Raw genomic sequence first — 23173 nt, 5'->3', positions numbered from 1 at the left:
TTGTATCCTTTGATTGTAAATTTCCCATAACTCCCACTAGTCAAGTGAGCTTTGAACACATGCCCAATGAAAACTGAGCCAATTCAATAATATAATTCCAGATAGAGATACTATCGAGATATAGAGACGTTACAAACTGGTTCCTGTTGTTGGCTTTTGCGTGGGAATTAATGGATACGTTTATGATGATTTAATAATCCTGTTATCTTACGGTAAGCGAAAATTAGACATTATAGCGCGTCAATTTAACATGCCCATGATGATGAACGATCGTCATTTCGCACTTTGATTGATAACTCTCAAAGAAATTGTATTTTTTTTAGATTTTCCTACGATCCTCTTCCATTCGGGCAACAAATCAATGCAAATTTTATTGTAGAGTTTTTGCACCGAAGTGCTAAAACATTGTCTAATTGCATGCTATTATACTGTCGTAAAAAGGCGACCGAATATCGATCAATCAAAAACGAATTAAAATGTAAATTGTTTAGAGAAAATTTGCGACATTGAAGGATCAGCGCGCAATATTTTGATAGATCCATAGGTAACGATAAAAGTCGTTATTTTATACCGTTAACGAATGTAATATAATATTATAATTACTGTCTTTTAGATTTCGATACGATCATAGTGTACTTGTATTATTAATTTTTTTCCTTATTATACGTAATTATGTGATGATTAAATTTGAATGTATTAACAATCGATTCGATGGTTTTTAATGAATGGACGCGACCTTTGATTATTACGATCTTTAATTACCTCGTTCGAAAGTCATTAAATAATATTTTCATTTTAGTAAAAACGGTTATTATGATGTTTATTATTATTACTGCCATTTTTCTTTGATTGCATTGAATAAAAGACCGATTTGTTTACCAATTGATTTTTTAAACTATTTTTAAAGCTTACACCTACACTTGATATTTGAGCTTGAATCAATTCGAATGAAATTTAAAGCACTGTGTTTGATTACACTGAGAAATAGAAACTTTTTGAAATTCACTAGATAATTAGCTACAAGTATTTCAAAGCAATAAAATATAACTTTTAGAATATAGCAATAAAAAGGATTTTTAAAATGAACTAGAAAATTAATTTAAAGGAATAAAAATCACAATTAATAGAAAAAACGTCTGACTATTGATTCCAATACTCACTTTTGGTATACAAATCTGTAAAAAATTGCCTATTTTTTGAACGCTCGTATCTCTTAAACGAGAGCAAGCAAAAAAAAATCATTGTCATATTCGAATTCAGTGAGTCAAACTTTATAAAGGTTGATTAATTCTCCGCTCCGGTAATTTTTTTATTGCTCAGTGTTATGAAACATTAGCAATGATTGTTTTGAGAAGTATTACATCTGAACAGGAATTGATTGCAGTTGATTCTTCCGTTGGAATATTTCATACAAAATGAACAATCAGAAAAAAACAAGGCCGACTAGTTTCATCAAAACAATTATAAAATATTATTCAAGGTCAGATTGTTGAACCGAAATAATCTCAACGGCTGAATATCCTGAAAGGCACAAAGGCTAGGCCCCAATTAATTACAAAGCCCACATGGATTTGGTATTGAATTTTGAAATTCTTAGTACTCGGGCTATATCAAAATATTGTAGTAACACATCTACATTTAATCGCAATGAAGAATTCAACGAGATAATGATCGTAAATGGTATAAAAACACTGTAAAATAGCACTTATGACGATAAATCGAGAATTTATCGCGCAGTTTTATCGAAAATGAGATTAAATCAACACATAACGCAACAATATGTCACGTACGAATAATATAATACAAAGCAAGCTCAATGACATTGTTCAACCATTCATATATAAAACAATAAAAATAATACACAACCAACAATAAATCCAAATCAACTTGATGCAATACGCGAACTAGATCGGCTGCCAAACCGGAACTAGAACCGGAAGTATCGAATTATACACACGACCGAACATACCGAAACACAAAAAAATACAAAACACATAATAGCATACACGTTTTTTTACAATATTTTATTTATTGATACTTCGAATTGTATATGTAAGAACATACGAAACTGAAAGACCATATATGTATGTATGTAGAAATGTAGAACGTACTTTCATATTAAATTTTATAATCATTTCCTATACTTGAACGTGAAGGGTTTTAATTACATGAATGATAAATAAAATATAATATATAAGATTTGTAGTCTAGTTTATCTTAAATGTATGGTCTTTAGAACTCAATAAAAACGGCCATTTTAAGTGATTTGGAGATTCAAGATACAGATCCCACATTTTGATGCTAAGTAAAAAAAAAATGAGCAAAGTTTTCCGGAAACTTTTGGAAACCCTTTAGATGACATCACTGATTAAAGTTGACTGCATCTTCAGAAGGAGATCACTACCTTTTCCGTAATCCATCTCAAATGAATATTTATGACCTGAAGCAGCTCATCCCGGGCTTTGGTCTTTGAAACTCGGAAAAGCAGAATAAACGCATTACAGACCCTGGTGGCCTGTAGTCTAGTTTATCTTAAATGTCTTAATAAAAACGGCTATTTTAAGTGATTTGTAGATAGACAAATTCAACAGTGATCGATTCAGAGTTGGAATCAGTCAAAATCTCGAGTTGAAATTTTCGCATGATCACAAAACTTCATCTATTGTTACTGCGTACATAATATGTAGATAAAGTAAAATCAGTTCACTACTATAAGTATTTATACAGTGTGCATTTTTCCATATGAGCGATTTCCAAGTTCGTGTTGTGCGATTTCATCCGATCATATTCGTATACGTATCTATCTACACGTACGTATGTTCATATGTATATATTATATGTAGGGTAAAAATGATAAAATAATAAATCAGCTTACCGCATCAGCTGACGTGTGATTCGCCTCGAGCACCATTCACGTGCCAGAATTGGTACCTCGTCAGTGTAACAAAGTATTGAGTGTTTGGTTAGAAGTGAAACGCGACCGCCTCGTGCGACCGCTGCTGAGGCACTGGCGAGCCAGGGGCGGCGCGTGACCCAACAACAAACACTGTGTCAATCGTATGCGAGAGGAAACTGGACGGGCACGCGACACAGGAAGTCATCTCGACGGGATCTCCAGCTTCCTGTCTGTCGACTTTGATCGATTTTCATTCATAAATAGACCCGCATTAGTCCAGGGCCGTATCTAACTGGACGCATCATACATATGTATATATAATATAGGTATAATATACATAGGTATCAGATCACTGAAAATTTGGCGTTTTTTTGGTTCAACTAGTTTTACTTTATTTTTCAGAGTACATATTATTAGACGACGATTTGACTCATCGTATCTTTAGATTTAGATAAATCATACAGGATTTAGGGGTTACGTGACGAGACAGAATGTTAAACGACAGAAAACGCAAATATCGGAAGGCAAAGATCGAAAATCGAAAGATCTTAGTCGAAAGATAAAAAAAAATGGTGCATCACACTTGATGATGGACGACAGTGTCTTTCCCATTCATGCTTTTGTACTGTTGCAAAAGTGAGCCAATTCTTGATATTTCTCGATTGGTATGCGTGGAGATTAGAGCGAGAGCCCATAGGATTCTTAGCAAATACTTTTTTTTAAATGATCCCATTTTTTCCAATATTGCTACAAAAGCTATATTTTTACGGGTCTACGTGACGAGACAGAATGTTAAACTACAGAAAACATAAATATCGGAAGGCAAAGATCGAAAATCGAAAGATCTTAGTCGAAAGATCAAAAAAAAAATGGTGCATGGTAAACGGTACATACTCACTTAATTTACGCGAGCAGGATACAACAGGAACAAGAGGAACAGACTTTTCCTCCCGTATTAATGTGCGCGCGCAGAATACGGGAGGAAAAGCATGTTCCTCTTGTTCCTGTTGTATCCTGCTCGCGCAAATTAAGTGAGTATGTACCGTCTACCATGCACCATTTTTTTTGATCTTTCGACTTAAGATCTTTCGATTTTCGATCTTTGTCTTCCGATTTTTATGTTTCGTCAAAATTGACAAAATGTGGGGGCGATACTTACGTCATTGTCTATTTTATATCTTTCCAAACATGCTGAATATCCGTAATCGCCTTTCGAAAATCATTATCTCGTTTTCTTTTTATTCAGAAATATACGTTTTATCTTAAGTGGATAACATCAGTTAAGGCAGTACTACATTGCAATTGCTATTGCAAATGCTAGTTAACCTTTGACCTATTTGAACCAATACGATTATAAGTGACTTGGATATTTATTACTCCAAGTCGATCGTTTTCCATCAGAGTTTGCCAATTTATCTGATGTCACTGTTGAAACGGTTCCTCATCAAAAATTGACTAAAAAAATCCTACTTACTATTCGTCACCATCATTTGAATATGATTTCAAATGTATAAGATTTAAATGTATGTATATATGCACAACTTTAATCATTTAATAATTTAATCATCCGTAATGGCATCATGGAAATATATAAAATAAAAGTCAAAGTCCAGGCGATGACTCATATTATGATAAATTGTATTACTTGAAGTCTAAAAGCAAAGTCAAGTAGCAAAGGGAAGTATAGCCAAATGCCTAAAACACACCTTAAACAGGTATCAAATCAGATAATGGATATAAAGGAATCAGTTATAATAAAAGCCTTGTGTAAAAAAGTGATCCATACTATAGAAGACTTTATGATTATTTCAGACAAATAAGCCTTTCATTGCAACTTTAAACTATCAACAACTTTAAACTATCTGGTCATATGATTGTATGTAACAAAATAAAGCAGCATAAAAATGTCTATGGCTCATATTATTTAATATTAACTTGGATACCTGGAGTCTGAAAGCAAAATCAGGTAGCAAACGGAAGTATAGCTAAACAGGTATCAAGATTAAGTATTAGATATCACGGTATCGGGTATCAAAATTGATGCATAGAAAACTATATGATTATTTGAAAAAAATAAATTCGGCCAATACTTCATAACAATTACTAGTCTAACTTTAAACCATGTAATTAAACAAATTAAAACAGCCAAATCTATGACTAATATTATTTAATGATAAATTGGATACTTGGAGTCTGAAAGCAAAATCAGGCACAGTCCAGTAGTTAACCCTTTGAGTGCTGACGTTTTTTCTGTTGTTCCGACGTTCCGATTCGACATATTTACATATTTTATATTATTTTATTTTTACATAGATATATACCGGGAAGGCTTGACAAGAAGACCCCAATGCGCCTTCCTAGACAATTAATTAAAAACAATGCAGAATTTTGTTATTACATAAATCACTGTTTCCAGAAGTTGAAGGACACGAAATAACAATGAATGAATGAATTAATTACAGAATTAATCCATTGAGACATCTATGGATTTTAGATTTGTACATAATTTTTACAAATTGTACATACAATAAATACAGAATATTTGTGACAACAGGAAAGATGATTTTATTCCAATTTTTCCGTTCGTGTTTTATATTGTTTATATAAAGCACCGATAATAATCTGTAATTGGATTCGGATGTTATATATATATATATATATATATATATATATATTATATATTTACTCTTTGTTTTTATGCATGTATACATCTTGTTGTCTGTTGATTTTTCAATAAATAAAATAAAAATAAATAAAATATGTAGGCATTTTTTACCTTTTTTTTCATATTAAAAAATTAGATAAAATATTTTTAAAAAGTATTTGAAAAAAATTCGACCGCGAAAATTCGATCGAACATATAACCAACGACATATTTTTTAAATTTGTTTTTATTTAATAACTTAATATGCTAACACTCATGCAATGATATGTCATCGGGTACAACACTAGTGTACATATATTCTTGAAAGAATACATCATATCCAAAACTATTTTTACCTTATATAATAAGGGAAGATGACTTATATCGAAAAAGTAGAAGACGGCAGTATAAATAAATTTTGATACATTTCCAATCGCAGAACCAAAAGCAACTGATCTTTCGCAATATATTTCATAAAGAGCACATCGACAGATGAACGATTAATTATAACAATACTAAAAACTGTCTATTTTTCGGTCAACTTACAAAATAAAAACGGTAAAACGTCTTACAAAAAGACGATCTACCGCTAGGTAACCGAATATGAACCTAATTATTCATTCCACGGTGTGTGTGTGTGGTCAAAAGTTCACCCATCAGGATTATGCCAAAGTAGACATCGACCAATTAAATCGGTCAAACTATACCTAAACCACATGTGCGAGGAAAATATACATATATTTTAATTGTTAAACGACAGCACTGTTGATTTTTACAACGTCGTCAATGTGAATTTATACACGCAGTTTGTTTAATTTGTCGTCTGCTCGAATCGGCGTAGAGATAAATTAAAATATAAACGTCAAATAGCCGCATATTAAATTTTGTATTTTGGACGTTTTATTGCTGCGTTTGTAAAATTTCAACACGTAAAAAAATAATAAAAAAAAAGTAAAACGCGTGCGTCGTAAAATCTAATACAAGGTGAAATTGCACGATTGTTGAATTAAATGTTAGTCTACTATATGCGTGTGTGTGTGTGTGTGTGTGTGTACTTTATTGCACTTTAATTATCGTGTAAAAAAATTTAGACACATGTAAGTATGTATTAAGGTATCTTGTATATGTATTTTGTATCTTGTATATTCATACATTTGAAATGAAAAGCGAAAATTTATAAATAGCGTGTATGTTTTTTTATTAATATAATTAGTATGTGGCCATCAATTATATCAAAAGTATGCCAATATTATTATGGTGTACGTATTTGTATTAGGTTAGTGTATAAGATTTAAATAAAAAAAATACAGATATGCTACTTAAGGCGTATCAAATTTCTGATCTGTGTTTGAACGTCATCGAATGATTCGAATGAAAAAAATAATAAAATAAAGTAAAAGTTAAAAAATATTCTCTCTTTGATTTGATGTGGAAATTATGTTGTTCCCGGGAAATTTCTCAACCGGATGTTATGTGTTTTCCCGTCTGCGAAAAAGCCAATATCCGTTAATCAAGTAAAGCTATATTTCAATTGCGCTTTCGTACGGTTTATAACATTATATGATGAAATAGATATCCGTTGATGAAAGTAAAAATACGATTAAGAGAAAATACTAGCGAAAGTGCCCAGTTGCATTTGGGATAAATTTATACAGGTGTTTGTATGTACATATGTATAGTCTATATAATATTATTATTTAATTTATAAACTGACAGATGAGGTTTCGATGGTTTGAATTTCATATTCCTATGCCTGTGATAAATCAGATATTGGTTTAAAGGACTTGCACTGATGTCTTGCACTTGTCCCATGAGAAGAGCCAATTTTTGCTATATATAACTATGATTGACCGATTCAATTAATATTTCATGCATTTTTCTAAATAATGGTTTTACCAAATAGTGAGCTCGTTATGTACATACATACATACATAGGTGATTGATTGTATTTATTTTTATTTATTTATATATATTTTAGCTATCAAGCTAATTTAAAAAAAAATACATCTTAATTATTATACTTAACTCTAAAATTTATAATTAACTTATATGTACTGTCCCTCACAGAGGTGTCTCTTCGCACCTCGCAGGAATGCATCCATGTTTTTAGCAGACCTGACGCACTCAGGGAGGGCATTATACATGAGCACACCCCTGTGAAAAACACCCCCAGCCGTCTTATTCTTTCTTACTCTACTTACAACTAGTTTGTCCTTATTTCTAGTATAAAAACTATGTTTATCTCTATTCCTTATTATATAATCATCAAAATACTTAGGTAATAACTTATGATCTAACTTATAAACAAAAGACAATGTACTAATATTTAGACTAATTCTAATACTCATCCATCCTAATTCATCTAACATACTTCCAATACTCTTAAATCTACTCACATTCAAAATAGCTCTCATAGCTTTATTCTGTATTTTTTGCATTTTTTCTAAATCTTGGCCACTAAACAAATTAAGCACAGTGGCACAATAAACCACATGTGGCAAGACAATTGAATTAAACACTAAAATTTTACTTTTTTTACTTAAAATATTTCTTAATCTACATAATACACCAACTTTTCTAGCCATTTTTTTTATTATATAGTCAGCGTGCATTTTAAAATTTAGTCCTGAATCTATGTATACACCTAAGTATTTTATATTTTCAACTTTTTCAATTAACTTATCATTAATTCTAATTTCATTCAATATATTTTTATTTTTACCATTCAACCACATCATTTTTGTTTTATTCACATTCAACTTTAATTTATTTTCACACAACCAGTCATTCACATAATTTAATTCTATATTTAAAATCTCAGACATTACATCAACATTCTTTCCAATTATATATATCAATGTATCATCTGCAAACAAATGTATTTTACACATCTTAATTACCTTAACAATATCGTTTATATATAATATAAATAATAAGGGTCCCAATTTGGACCCTTGCGGCACTCCATGAGGTGTTACATATTCAGAGGATAACACCTTATCAATTTTTACTCTTTGCCTTCTATTATTTAAGTATGATTGAAGCCACTTTAATACTATACCATTTATTCCTAACTTATATAATTTTTGTAATAAAATATTCCTATCTACTGTCTCGAACGCTCGCTTAAAATCTAGAAAAACTGCTCCAACAACCATGCTAGATTCATCCATCGTCTCCATCCAATCAGAAACCACCAATTGGATAGCGGTTTCTGTTGAATGTTTCACTCTAAATCCAGACTGTTCCACAACCAAACAATCATTTATACTAATGAACTCTTTCAATTGAATCATAACGATTTCCTCCAGCATCTTCTCAACAATCGGTAACATATTGATGGGCCTCATTTCACTGGCTTTATGTGTGCCCGTAACCTTTGGTACCGGTACAATAGTAGACACCTTCCATGCATCCGGGACGGATCCCACTTCTAACGATTCATTTATTAATTTCAGTAACTGAGGTCCAACCATATCCCAAGTGTTGATTAAAATATCTAGAGTCAATCCATCCATACTAGAAACTGATTTCATGCCCTTCAATACACCATTTAATCCCTCCATTTCCACTAATTTAAACCTTTCAAACTTATTTAAACCCAAGTTAATATCATCATTCACACTATTATGCCTTGTTTGTATTGAATTAACTATATCATTCACACTATTGATGTAAAACTCATTTAATCTTTCAACCATATCCTCTTTATCATTATATACTACTCCCTCGACTTCTAATTCATTCAAAGAAACATTTTTTCCCCCGGAAATCAAAGTTTTAATTATTCGCCACATTTTTGTGGGATCTTTTTTTGCACCATCAATATTTCTTTCATGCCAATCCCTCTTCGCATTACGTAAAACATTCACACATTTATTCCTCTTTCTTTTATACTCTAACCAAGCCTTTTCTAATTGGATTCCATCCATAGCCTTAATAATTTTATATCTTTTATAACTAACATTCTTATCAACTAAGCTTTCCTTTACTTCCTTGGTAAACCAAGGTTTCAGCTTATGCTTATGCATGATTCTTGTGGTTTTTACGCATTTACTTTTAGAATATGTTATATTACGATACATTATCTCCCACATTTCATTCACACTATCACCATCCTTTCCCCATACACACTCCTTTAACAATTCATTCATCAATTGATAATCAATGTTTTCTCTTTCAGTCACCTGCATATTTTTAAGTCCTCCGTTACTAAACCGCTGTCCCAAAAACATGTTGACAATAGAATGGTCTCCTATTTTCGGTACATCTTTCACCTCACACCGCAGATCCATTATATTCGTTATAACCAAATCAATGAGAGAGCGCTTGAAAAAAATTAATGGTTGACGGACGGATTAATTATATTATTGTATTGTATCTCTATTAGTACACTCGTCGCTTTGTAAAGGCGAGTGTACATGTTCGATTGAAGTAAAATAAAATAAAATTACACCATATTACTCCGAAACGAACTGTCATACACTCGACCCAACATGTCGACGTAATCATTATATTATACAATCACTCCTCTGGGCCCGCAAATTAAATCCTACATAAAAATATGAGAGAGTGCGGGCAAACAAACAAAAGTCTGTCCATGTAACTTTCACAATGAGGAGGAAGACTTGTCCTCCAATAAAGCTGAACAACGCAGTGATCCCACAGGCAGAGGAGGCAAGATACCTGGACCGCAGGTTGATTCTGAGGAAGCAAATCTGGACAAAAAGAAAGCAACTAAACTTCAAGCTAAGGAAGCATTACTGGCTAATTGGAAGGAGTTCAAAACTGAACACGGAGAACAAACTCTTAGTTTATAAGGCCATCCTCAAACCAATATGAATGTATGAGATACAGCTATGGGGGTCAGCGAGCAAAACAAACGTGGAAATAATCTAAAGGTTCCAGAACAAAACCCTTATTAACCTTTAAGAATTATAGTGGCAACGGTCATCGAAGAGTCAAGCTCTGCGGGTTCAAAACATAAAGAAAGGCTTAGGAACATTGATGTATAATACACTAGATGGGCCCTGACGTGTGATTTTGGTCGGAGATCTTGTCTTCACTAACTGAGGGGTGCGGGGGTTTAACTAGCGGGGAAGTTGGGGAAAAAAAACCTACGACGCAGCGGTACCTACCTACCTACTGAGAGAAACTGTGCATGCGCCTTGTATTTTGCATGCGCCAAAAGGGAGACTAGTATAAAGCGTGAGGGCGGATCTACATATGTGTATTATATATCTATGCTTAGGAACCACCCAAACAGTCTGGCCAGGAAGTTATTAGATTTATTTATTTATTTATTTAATAGTTTTGGACCATTGTGGCATTTCAGGAAGAACCTAATGCGCCACAATGGCCTACATTTGAAAAAGATATAAAAACATGATATAAAAACAAGTAAACTGTAAATAAAGGAAAAAAGCAAAAGCAGAAAACATGGTAAAATAAAATAATAAAAAAAAAGTAACAAAAGGAAAATAATACATCATTCAGAGAGAAAAAAAATAACAAAAGTGTAAAAATTAAAAATAAAATCCATAAATCCCATTCTTTGTTTACACTGAACAAAATTAAAATAGTACATAAAAAATATACAAAGGAGAAAGAAAAAGTAAAATAAAATAAAACAAAATATAAATAAAAATAAAATCACAGCGAGGCCCAAATGGAAGAGAGTAGATTAAGATTCCACTCATTCATCACATTCAAATTAAGAAATTAATGATGAGCGCAGGTTACTAGATAAATATGTTAAAATAATATCCGATAATCTACGCTCCCCAAGGTGGAAAATATCACATTCAGGGACAGCAGCAACGATTTCATTGAGAAGTCGAATAGCTCTTGGAATAGGAGCCATTCGAAAAAGAAGTGTGCGAGCAGCAGGTACAACCATCAAATGATGATGTCTACCACGCACATAATTATTAGGGACAATAATAATAGACATAGATAACGAGCCAATAAAAAGACTCGAGAGAGGTGATCCCTTGAAACTTAACAGAGAGTGAATTGCTAATGGGCATTTCACCCACAAGCTAGGGAATAAGGAAGAAGAAATGCGCAGAATGTCCCAAGGAGGACAGATAGCTGAATGCAAATTGGAAAAAAAATTGAAAGCAGTTGACCCGTCTGACCGTCCTGATCCGTGGATCGCCTTTCTAATGATGGCTTTTCATCGATACAACCTTGCGAACGGTCGATTCAAATTTCCTAGAAGATTTTTTAAGAGTGTATTTAATAATTTTCAATTTTAAAGCGCACACGCGGGTCAGTCGAGGTGTTTGAAGAGCGTGCAAGAGCGAAGCTCGAGCATACTCGTGCATGTAAATGCATAGATACATACTCCTAGAGAGCAGAGAGAGAGAGAGAGAGAAGTACCGGATAATGTAACCGCAGGCACGCCCATCTGGTATAATAATCTTGTGGGAAAACACCGCTAAAGGTTCAAGGTCACCGGGCAGCAGCAGCAGCATCATCTCAGCGTTCGCGAATAGGAAACCGAGACGATGGGAAACCAGCTCTCGTCACACCGTGGCCTGCCACATAGAGAGCCAGAGATGGCTACCTATCCGAGGAGATGGCCGAATGTAAGACATGTCCGAAACACTATGCGCCGGCAAAAAATTAAACAGTTAAGTCACTTTGAGGTCATTTTTTGCACGACCGGTGGTGTCCGCTTTCGCGTATGGGCGGTTTGCACTTGTTGCATCAGTGTCCCATATCAACCGGCTTGATGTTGAATTACTATATACTCGTCGATTTACGATTGAGTACATTTTGAGTGCTTTGCTTCTCAATTTCAGTAAATGTGTAAGTGCGTTATGTGGCGCTCGCTTTTGCTGAAAACGTTTGAAGTGTTAACTTTTAGGGCGAAATCACACAGCGGTGAATGTGGCACGTGGTTTTTTTAGATAGTTTTAAATATATATGCAAGATTATTCTCCAATCCTTTGTCTTCTCGCTTGCTTTTCAATTCGCTTGTGAGAAGTAAGCTAGAGTATAATGCGATTGTGTGGAATCCGCATGAAGCAAATTACTCTCTGATGATTGAGAAAGTGCAAAAAGCATTTCTTCGTTTCCTATATAGGAAAGAATATGGGTATTACCCATATCTCTACCCCACTCCTTTCCTTTTGGGCATGCTTGGGTATAATTCCCTTGAACTTCGGAGAAACTTCTCATTAATTCGTTTCGTTCTCCTGCTCTTACGTGGTAATACGTCATGCCCGTTGTTGCTGGAGCAGTTGGGACTTTATGTCCCTAATCACTATGTGCGTGGTAGACATCATCATTTGTTGGCTGTACCTCCTGCCCGCACAGTCCTTTTTCGAATGGCTCCTATTCCAAGAGCTATCCGACTTCTTAATGAAATCGTTGCTGCCGAGACTGAATGTGATATTTTCCACCTTAGTGAGCGTAAATTGTCGGAAATTACTCTAACCCATTTATCTGGTAGTCTGCGCTCATCATTGTTTTCATGATTGATTGTGATTTATGAGTGAAATTTTGATTAACTCTCTTCCATTTGGGCCTACAGGGATGTTTTGTATTTGTAGTTGTTTCTTACATATTTATTGAAACTGGCTGTAGGTGCAAGGCATTCCTTATGCTATATTTTATTTGATATTTTTACTTTATCTGTTATTATTAAATGCTATTTTTTATGTATGTATGGATGTATTTATGTTTATGTTTAATTGTTATTTTCTTTTTTTTCTTTTTTGTGTTATATTTTTTGACCATTTGGCGCTTTAGGAATTCCTGTTATGCCACAATGGTCTGTTTAAAATAAATAAATAAATAAATAATATAGAAAAAAATGTGACATTCATGGCACGCATGTATGGCATGTCTCAAAACGACAATTTCGACCTAAATATGTCGTTCAAATTGTATGGTGGTATTTATCCACGCTTGACAGTGATCTATACCTAAACGACCCTTTGGACCAGTGATCGATAATGGTGTATCCCACATCGTTATCGATCACTGTCGAGTAAGGATACAATTTTACCTAAAATGGTCCAAAGGGTCGTTTTAGTATAGATCACTTTCAAGTAAGGATAAATACTACCATACAATTACAACGACATAGGAAGAAAGTGTCGTTTTGTGACATGCAATGCATGCGTGCCATGAACGTCACATTTTTTCTATATGTTTCAAACTATCTATAAAAACCACGTGCCACATTCACCGCTGTGTGATTCCGCCCTTATGCGTTACGGATCCAGCACGGTCACGCGAAATGTTCTCCGGACAACTTGGAAGTTATCGTGTGTGGGTATTCTGTGTTTCTGTCTATCTGAGATAACGCTCGCCGTACTATAATAGTTGTTTTGATTCGACATACATATGTACGTCACAGCTAAACCACTGCCAACAAAATGTACGAATATATGTACATAATATCGAAATAAAAAAACTTCCATATATATACTGTTTGCTACCAATGTTTCCTCTAGGATAATAGACGGCGTTAAGGCTTTGAGCATTTAGCGCCATCTATTGTAAATTTATTTAATTAAGTTATTAACTTTTCTATTGGAGTTTTATATTGTTTATGTATATAAAGGTAGGTAGGTAGTTTTTACCTTTTTTTTCATATTAAATATAAATATTAAATATATTTAAAAGGTATTTGAAAAAAATACGACCACGTGCGGATATTTTTTTTATTTAATAACTTAATATGCCATAACGCATGCGATGATATTTCATCGGGCATAACACTAGTAATAATATATGTATATAAACGGGCGCGATGTATGTTTGTGGGTATGTACGAGTGCATCGATAAGTATGGATATTTCAAAAAAACAAATTTTAGAATACCAGGAGTATTGTTTATGCATAGGGATGTGGCGTGACGACCGATCGTGTCAAGGAGACGCGGGGAAGTGGGGTGTCTGAACCGTCTGAAATGTGCTCCTGATATTGAGCGATTTGATCCTGACGAGATGCGATATGAAGCACCAAAATATTGACATATGACAATACAATACCTAAAATGCTTACACATAGATATGAATCAATATCTATGGAGCCTACATATTTAGAATTGAAATATGGACGGTGAATTTTCACACAAGACCTTCGCACTGTTATGGCTAAGTTAACGGCTAAAAGTAAACTTACGCAAAGTCAACTTGATGGTTCAATAAAATGCGGATTTGACGAATAATCGCATAAAAATAAGACGTTCGTGAAAAAAACGGCCAAAAATACCAAAAAAACGAGCAGTACACCGACGCAAAAGTGATTTCCATATCGTTATGGAAGATGCGAGATAACGTTTCATAAAGTATGCAAATCGTATACGATAAATAATAATAAAGAAAATAATTTAAACGAACAAAAAAAGTCTGTGGGATTATAGGATGATTTTGAAACGTATGGTTGATGGTAATTAGTTAATTAATTGTTTATTAATATGCGGATGCGAAGTTCGGAAATCTTCTGTTTTCATCTTCGTCTCAATTTGGACACGCTTGGGTAACGTGCGTTGAGAAATCGGCTGTTGAAAGTGAAGCTTAACAATGTTATGTAGGGTGATTTCAATTTCGTTCTTAACCAATGAGATATTATAATTCAGTTTTGGAGTGTTACAATGGTTGTGATTTGGCAACCAATCCTTACAAATGTAGCTGTAGAAAGATAAAATAATCGACTACGAAAAAAAGCAGTTCCGAGCCTTATCTGTAAACACAATACTATGTAGTTGACATGCCAGAGTTCACTGTATCATTGTTCTAAAGACGATGTTTCGGTTTAATATACAAAGTAGCAATCTCAACAATTTTCTAAAAGCCATAGGAATATTGCACATCCATCACATTCCCTCTTCTCTTTATTCGTTCAAAGAGACGATTATGTAAAATGATAATCCTGTTTACAGTTTAACTCAACACTTACCGAACTGTGATGGATAGCGAGTGACCAAGGAGTGACATGCAGGATCTTTATATTTAATGTATTCTTCATTAAAACCTCTATGATTTGAATTATGTCATTACGAAATAAAAACATTGATCAACTTCAAAGGAAATAATTATTTTCCCGGGAAGCGCTTTGTTCACATGCCTCACAGATGCGATAAAAATGGGGAACTCAGTACGCGCCACGCTCAACGGTCAGTGTGAGAATGATATCCGCCTTGGAATGACATTTCTTGCACTTACTTCATATTATTCAACGTTTAATACACGATAAAATGATTTTTATAGCTAATTACAGTAATTAACCTCTCAGATTTTGCATTATTTTAACGTAAAACACACATATTTAATTGGACGCTTGGCGTCCAGCACAGTAGCTAGCGGATTTATTTAATAAATTAAGTCAAGGGTTAACAACGACCTCGAAATGACTACTGTTCCGACTTTTGTAATGACGTGTGGCAAACAGTCTTATTAACTGATTGTCGATTGGCATTATTGACGAGTTGGCATTAGTGTCGGCCCAAGCGGAAATACGCGACGGTCGACAGAGAGTCACCGAGTAGACGGCGTACGGACAGCTTGTGTTCCGTACGCTCCGCTGGCCCACCACGTGCAAATTTTACATTTCAATAAACTACATCAAACCATTATCGAAGTCTTTTCCATGATGGTCACTTCGAACCGGACACCAGTAACCTAGGCCACAACACCAAACGGACAAACCAATAGGAAAAAACGTGGTCGAGAAAAAATGGATGTCAATTAAGAAATCGGTATCGTTCCTTTGTTACTATCCATACCTTTCCAATACTAATAACATGTTTGCTTCTATTTCAGCAATATATTAATTGATGTACAGAGGTACATGACCGCGTGATTGACGCAGAAAATATATAAATAAAAACATAACCTACAAAGACGCATGGGACACAGAGGTAATCCAAAATTATCGGAACGATCACATAAACATCGTAAAGGATATTCAAGTAAGTGAATGTATTCAATCTCAGGCAATCTGTTCAAAAGGCAATCATGTGGGTAGGTCAGTTTTAAAATATGTTTTAAAGTATAACAATTAATTAACGCGATTGTATAAAATAATATCGCGCTACGAAGGAATGTTTCATCGGTCGCATCGAATTTCGTATTAAAAGTGTAAAATCAGATGTAGTGTAAAATTAGCAAAGCACGTGGAGAATTATACTTGTAGCCCCAAAGTGGATTAAATCAAGTACATACCGGTATATTCATATCGGTAGATCTTTGTTTCTTAATGTGTGTAGAAACACCCTCCCCCCCCCCCTTCCACGATAAATGTGGAATTATACTTGTAGCCCCAAAGCGGCTTAAACCAAGTACATACCGGTATATTCATATCGGTAGATCTTTGTTTCTTAATGTGTGTAGAAACACCCTCCTCCCCCCCCCCCCTTCCACGATAAATGTGGAATTATACTTGTAGCCCCAAAGTGGCTTAAACCAAGTACATACCGGTATATGCATATCGGTAGATCTTTGTTTCTTAATGTGTGTAGAAACACCCTCCCCCCCCCCCCTTCCACGATAAATGTGGAATTACACTTGTAGCCCCAAAGTGGATTAAATCAAGTACATACCGGCATATTCATACATCGGTAGATCTCTTTGTTTCATAATGTGTGATGAAACAGTGGTGATTTAAAATAAATCACAAGACTTGTAGCCCCAAAGTGGTTTAAATCAAGCACCCACCAATTTAGGGTTGTAATTTCTTCCAAAATATGTTGGATAGATTCTGGTGATAATAGTTAAAGTAGAATATTAAGATTCACGGTTAATCATTGAATATTATTACCTTATCTCTACGAATAGTTCAATTGACAGCTATAGTAGAGAACAACTGTATTTATGAGACGAAATAGTGCAACTTTCTGAAACAAATGTCAAGTGCTGAAAACGAGGAAATAGAAGCTTCGACTTCCAAGTCGCATAAAGGTCGAAATCCAACTAGGGACGTAGAACCTATTAGAGACAGGTCAAGCTCTAGAATACATCAGACTCGAAGTCAGACTCAATCGATAGAAATATTAGCGAAGGAAAATAAAGTAGAAGTCATAATGACGTCAATAGAATTAAGGTATTCAGGCGCGGTACAAAGACTAAAAGGAAAAATAGATAAATCCTCCGAATTAGATGAAGGACAGTATCAAACCATTAAAGAAGCATACGATTATGTCCGAAAACTCCATTACGAGTATTTAGATAACCTTACAGACATACCGAAAGCGGCCAAAATAGACGAAGAGTACGATGCAATTACAATAACAGTTAAAAATCTTAAAGCAGCATTAGATTGCCAATCCTTTCAAGATAGTAAACTAAAGGTAGAGCAAGCAACAATTAAATTTGCTAGAGATAAGTTACCGACGTTAACCATTCCCACATTTCAGGGAGATCCATCTGAATGGCAATCGTTTCAACAAGCTTTTAAGAATATAATAGGAAACAAAACGGAATATTCGAATGTCACGAAATTGCAATATTTGCATCAATCCTTAATCGGTCCCGCTTTGGCAGCTGTATCAGGTTTAGATATTAGCTCAGACAATTACGAAATAGCTTGGAGTATTTTAGACAAGCAATATAATTTACCAAGACTTAATCTCAAAACTAGGATTAATTCACTTTGTGACTTAAAATTAATCACAAGAGAATCACATATCGAATTGAGAAATCTATTGAATCAGGTAACAGTGTGTATTAAAAACATTGAATCGTTGGGTTACGCGAGAGAAATTTTAGATCCATGGGTAACATGTTTAGTTCTAAGGAAATTACCTTTTAATATAGTAAGAGACTGGGAAATATCGCTGGTTAGCAGAGAAATGCCACCATATGAAAGTTTAGAGACATTCTTGCAGAATAGATGTAATGTATTACAATCTACTGCATCTGTAACTACGGTGAAGGAATTCCCTCATAGTCGTCAAAGAATCATGAGAACTCATGTCGCGAACAAAAACCCATCAAGTAAGGTAAACGCATGCGCATTCTGTCGAAATAATCATTTCATAGGCAAATGTGATAAATTCAAAGCAAAATCCAGTATGGAAAGAAATGAATTCGTTAAATCTAATAACATGTGTTTTAAATGTTTAAATTCATCGCATAAGATAACAAATTGCAAGTCTAACTATAATTGCTTAAGGTGCAAACAAAACCATCACACTTTGTTGCATCAGGACGATACATTTAGTTCCAATAATACGGGAAGGAAGTCAATTAATGCTCATTCTACTCATTTCTCTCAAAGGGAGATAATTTTACCGACGGTACAAGTAGACATTATAACGTCCAATGGAACGGTCGTTAAGGGTCGCACATTATTAGATTCCGGCTCACAAGTCAACTATGTTACCACATCTTTCGCTAAGAAGAATAACTTCAAATTAGAGAAAATCTCTCAAAAAATTGTAGGTATCGCTAATCAAGAAAGTAGCATTCGTCACATCACCAAGGTGACCATAAGGTCTTCAACCACTAATTACTCAACCAAAGTGTTGTGTTTGGTATTACCAGAAATTACTGGCGAAATTCCAACTGTGAAACTGGATCAACAGTTAATTTCAATACCAGCGGGAATCAAGTTATCAGATCCCCTTTGGAATAAACCGACGCCAATCGATTTATTGCTCGGCGCCGAGATTTGCGTTCATGCTATGAAAGCAGGAACCATCCAGTTAGGAAAAGGTATGCCTATCTTAAAGGATACCGAATTCGGATGGACAATAGTTGGTCCATATCCCGAAGTAAATAATGCTCCAGGGAAGAGCCACATAGGCTTAAGTCAATTAGACAGTCACATTCAAAACTTTTGGATGATCGACCAGGTTCCTATGGTAAAACATCAATCTCTTGAGGAGAAAAGATGTGAGGAACATTTCCAAGCACACACATCACGAGATAAAAACGGTAGATTTTGTGTAGCTTTACCATATAAAAATTCCCCGGTAGTATTAGGAAGTTCATTGCACATTGCGGAGAAAAGACACAAAACTTTGGAAAGACGTTTTTTAGCCAATAATAATTTAAAAATGGAATACAATAAAGTTTTAGAAGAGTACATAAATTTAGGACATATGTCAGAGTGTGAACCTCCGGAGGCACATGAGGTTCATTGTTATTTACCTCATCACGTCGTGGTTAAGGAGTCTAGCCTTACCACTAAATATCGTGTAGTTTTTGATGCGTCCGCAAAGACAACGTCTAATATCTCACTAAATAATATTTTGATGGTGGGACCTAGTGTCCAATCAGATTTGTTAAGTTTACTACTCAACTTTCGACTCCATAAATACGTGATTACTGCGGATATTAAGCAGATGTACCGACAGATTCAAATAGCAGAGAAAAATAAAAATGTACAACGAATCATTTGGCGAACAGATCCCCAGAGTAAATTCAAGCATTACAAGCTTAATACAGTAACATTCGGAACTGCTTCAGCCCCATTTTTAGCTACTAGATGTCTAAATCAGTTAGCAGAGGAGAATAGAAACAAATATCCCATCGCTAGTAAAGTGATCGAACGTGATTTTTATGTTGATGATTTGCTCACGGGAACTAATACTATTGAAGCTGGTAAATTATTAAAGGTTCAACTGGAAACCATATTATTATCAGCCGGTATGCCCTTAAGCAAATGGACATCGAACAACTCCGATATAATCACGGATGTTAAAGCTGACGATTGTTCAGATTTTAACTTCTCTAACGAATCACACAAAACTTTAGGTTTATTTTGGAAACCGCGGGAAGACGTTTTTGTATTTAAGGTTCAAACCGAAGTCGAGACTGACAATATAACAAAAAGAAACTTTTTATCAGTAATTAGTCAGATCTTCGACCCATTAGGACTATTATCTCCATTGTTAATTAATTATAAGATATTAATGCAATCTGTCTGGCAACAAACCATTGGTTGGGATGAATTCATTCCTCAGACAATCTTCAAAAAATGGAAAGATTGTCAATTATCCAACACAGTCATGAAACTTTATAAAATTCCTAGATTGATAATACTAAATAATGTCATTAATATACAGGCACACGGATTTTGTGACGCATCCGAGAAAGCTTATGGTGCTTGTATTTATGTAAAATGTACTGATCAATTTGGAAATTCCAAATGTCATCTTGTGTGTTCTCGTTCGAGAGTCGCTCCGCTCAGTTTTGTAACTATTCCGCGTTTAGAGCTGTGCTCCGCTATGTTATTATCAAAGTTAATGAAGTCAACAATAGACCAATTAACAATTCATATTAATGAAAAATATTATTGGACGGATTCAACCGTCGCATTGCATTGGATTAGAGGAGAGTCATGTAAATGGACCACCTTCGTCGCCAATCGAGTGGCCGAAATCCAATCAATATCTCAACCCATTGAGTGGTACCATGTCTCCTCTACAGACAATCCAGCAGATTTAATTTCTCGAGGGACTCAACCATCAGAATTAAATCATAATTCGTTATGGTGGGACGGCCCTAGTTGGTTGAAATTAGACGAATCACGATGGCCTCGAAGACCTCCTGAGATCACAATAGATCTTCCAGAGAGAAGGGTAGTCACTAACGCTACCCTTGTGAGGGAAAATAATTGGATAGATAAACATTCTCATCTTCCAAGACTCCTTCGAGTTTTATCATATGTTCGTCGGCCACTAAGGAATAAACAATTAAACGTTAAAGAAAATAACGAACCGTCCGCTTTAGAATTAAAAGATGCTTTAAATAATTTGATAAGGTTATCGCAAATGGAATCATTTCCATTGGAATATCGTTTGCTGAGCAAGGGACATCCAATTCCCAGTAGCAGTAAATTAGCTAAATTGTCCCCTCTATTCCACGAGAATTTAATTTGTGTTGGAAGTAGACTTCCTCTGGGAACAACTCTATCAACGTCACCCATTATCTTGTCAAATAAGCATAAACTTACACACATGATTGTCCGAGATGCGCACTTGAAATATATTCACTTGGGTACTCAAGCCTTACTGTCGTTATTGCGGCAGACCTATTGGCCATTGGCCGGACATAATACTGTCAAAGGAGTGGTGCGTTCATGTGTCATTTGTTTCAGAAATAAACCACTGTCACACAATAGATTAATGGGATTACTCCCGCTTGAACGTACCACTGCGAATTTTCCTTTCAGTCATGTGGGGATAGATTTCGCAGGACCTTTTCCTGTGAAGAGTGGTTGCAATAAGAATTCTAAGATAATTAAGGGTTACGTTTGTGTCTTTGTGTGTTTTTCCAGTAAGGCAGTTCACTTGGAACTTGTCGGAGACTTAACGAGTTCAAATTTCTTAAATTGTTTAAGAAGATTCGTAGCCAGACGTGGCAGGCCCAATACGATATATTCCGACAATGCTACTAATTTTGTCGGTGCAAGTCGTGAACTCGTTAATTTAGTAAAATTAATTTACGAACGTCCTCATGAGGAGAAGCTACTACGGTATGTAGCCTCCGAAGGGATTCGTTGGAAGTTTAACCCGCCAAGGGCGCCTCACATGGGAGGGCTGTGGGAAGCAGCGGTTAAATCCATGAAGATTCATTTAAACAAGGTGTTAAAGGCCACCACCTTAAATTTCGAATCATTTTGTACGGTATTGACTCAAATAGAAGCTTGCATGAATTCCCGTCCTCTTAGTCCCTTGTCTTCGGATCCACTAGACCTTTTACCCCTCACACCTGGACATTTCTTAATTGGCAGATCCTTACTCGCTCTTCCAATGGAGGTTAAATATAACACTAATGTCCATGCCAATCTGCTTCAGATACAATTGACCACAGCAGCATTTTGGAAACGTTGGTCGGCGGAATATTTACATTCTTTGCAGTTACGACACAAATGGAAGAAGGACTCGAGCAACAATCTGAGTGTGGGTCAAATGGTCCTGTTAAAGGAGGAACACATGCTGCCAACCCGATGGGTCTTGGGTCGAGTCACTAAATTGTATCCCGGACCAGATGGCAGAGTTCGAGTCGTCGACGTCTTTACTGCCAGCGGAGAGTTTCGTCGGTCCAGTCATCTAGTGGCGCCATTGCCGATTCTACCACAAGGACCACTTGACAGGAAGGAAGATCAGCAAGAGGGAGGAGAAACAGCAGCTTCAATTCCGTCAACTTCGGTAGCTTAGTTTAACCCGAAGACACTACCCCCAACTCATATTACTTATTAGATGTAATCATGAGTTTAAATCATTCAATGTTAATAGTAGTACTCCGTAATTCACTTTAATTGTGTTGTGTGTATAATTTAAGCTATTTTCATTTTAACATTCGGCAGTATATATCTCCGAATTTAATCTAATCATTTTGTCTTTATAATATAAGACTTGTCTCATGTCATCACTCGGAAGGATTATATCCGAGTTTAAAATAAACTGTTCAAATTTGACAGTTAAAATTAGATTCATGATTTGTTAATGTTAGTCTCCAAGCCACACTTAATGGAGCATCTTAAATTATTTCATGTCTACTTAATTATAACCTGCCGGGAGTCATCCGCAGGTCTTATGTTTCTTGTTATGAAAACATAAGTTAACTCTTACTGTTTATAGTATTTATGTGAATCATAGAATAAGTAAATATTATAATACTGAACATTTCGATGTTTAACGTAGAGACATCTATAATCATAGT

General features: G+C 35.0%; 1 protein-coding gene across 4 annotated transcripts in view; it reads right to left on the bottom strand.

The window, feature by feature from the left end:
- The window catches only part of LOC143918394 (leucine zipper putative tumor suppressor 2), a 242677-nt gene that overhangs the window by 57961 nt on the left and 161543 nt on the right, over positions 1 to 23173 (bottom strand). The window contains exon 1 of one of the 4 annotated variants that reach the window (XM_077440294.1): positions 2876 to 3048. The exons of 2 other annotated variants lie outside the window; for them this stretch is intronic. In XM_077440294.1, the coding sequence (XP_077296420.1) occupies positions 2876 to 2911 (36 nt within the window). In that variant the 5' untranslated portion in view covers positions 2912 to 3048. Of the gene's footprint in view, positions 1 to 2875; positions 3049 to 23173 lie in introns of those variants that run through there. One more of the 4 variants, XM_077440296.1, reaches the window with a different exon arrangement.

Source organism: Arctopsyche grandis, chromosome 10 (assembly GCF_051622035.1).
Source record: "Arctopsyche grandis isolate Sample6627 chromosome 10, ASM5162203v2, whole genome shotgun sequence".
Classification (NCBI taxonomy): Eukaryota; Metazoa; Arthropoda; class Insecta; order Trichoptera; family Hydropsychidae; genus Arctopsyche; species Arctopsyche grandis.
The sequence above is the reverse complement of the archived record's forward strand: the minus strand, read 5'-3'. Positions and strand labels throughout refer to the sequence as shown.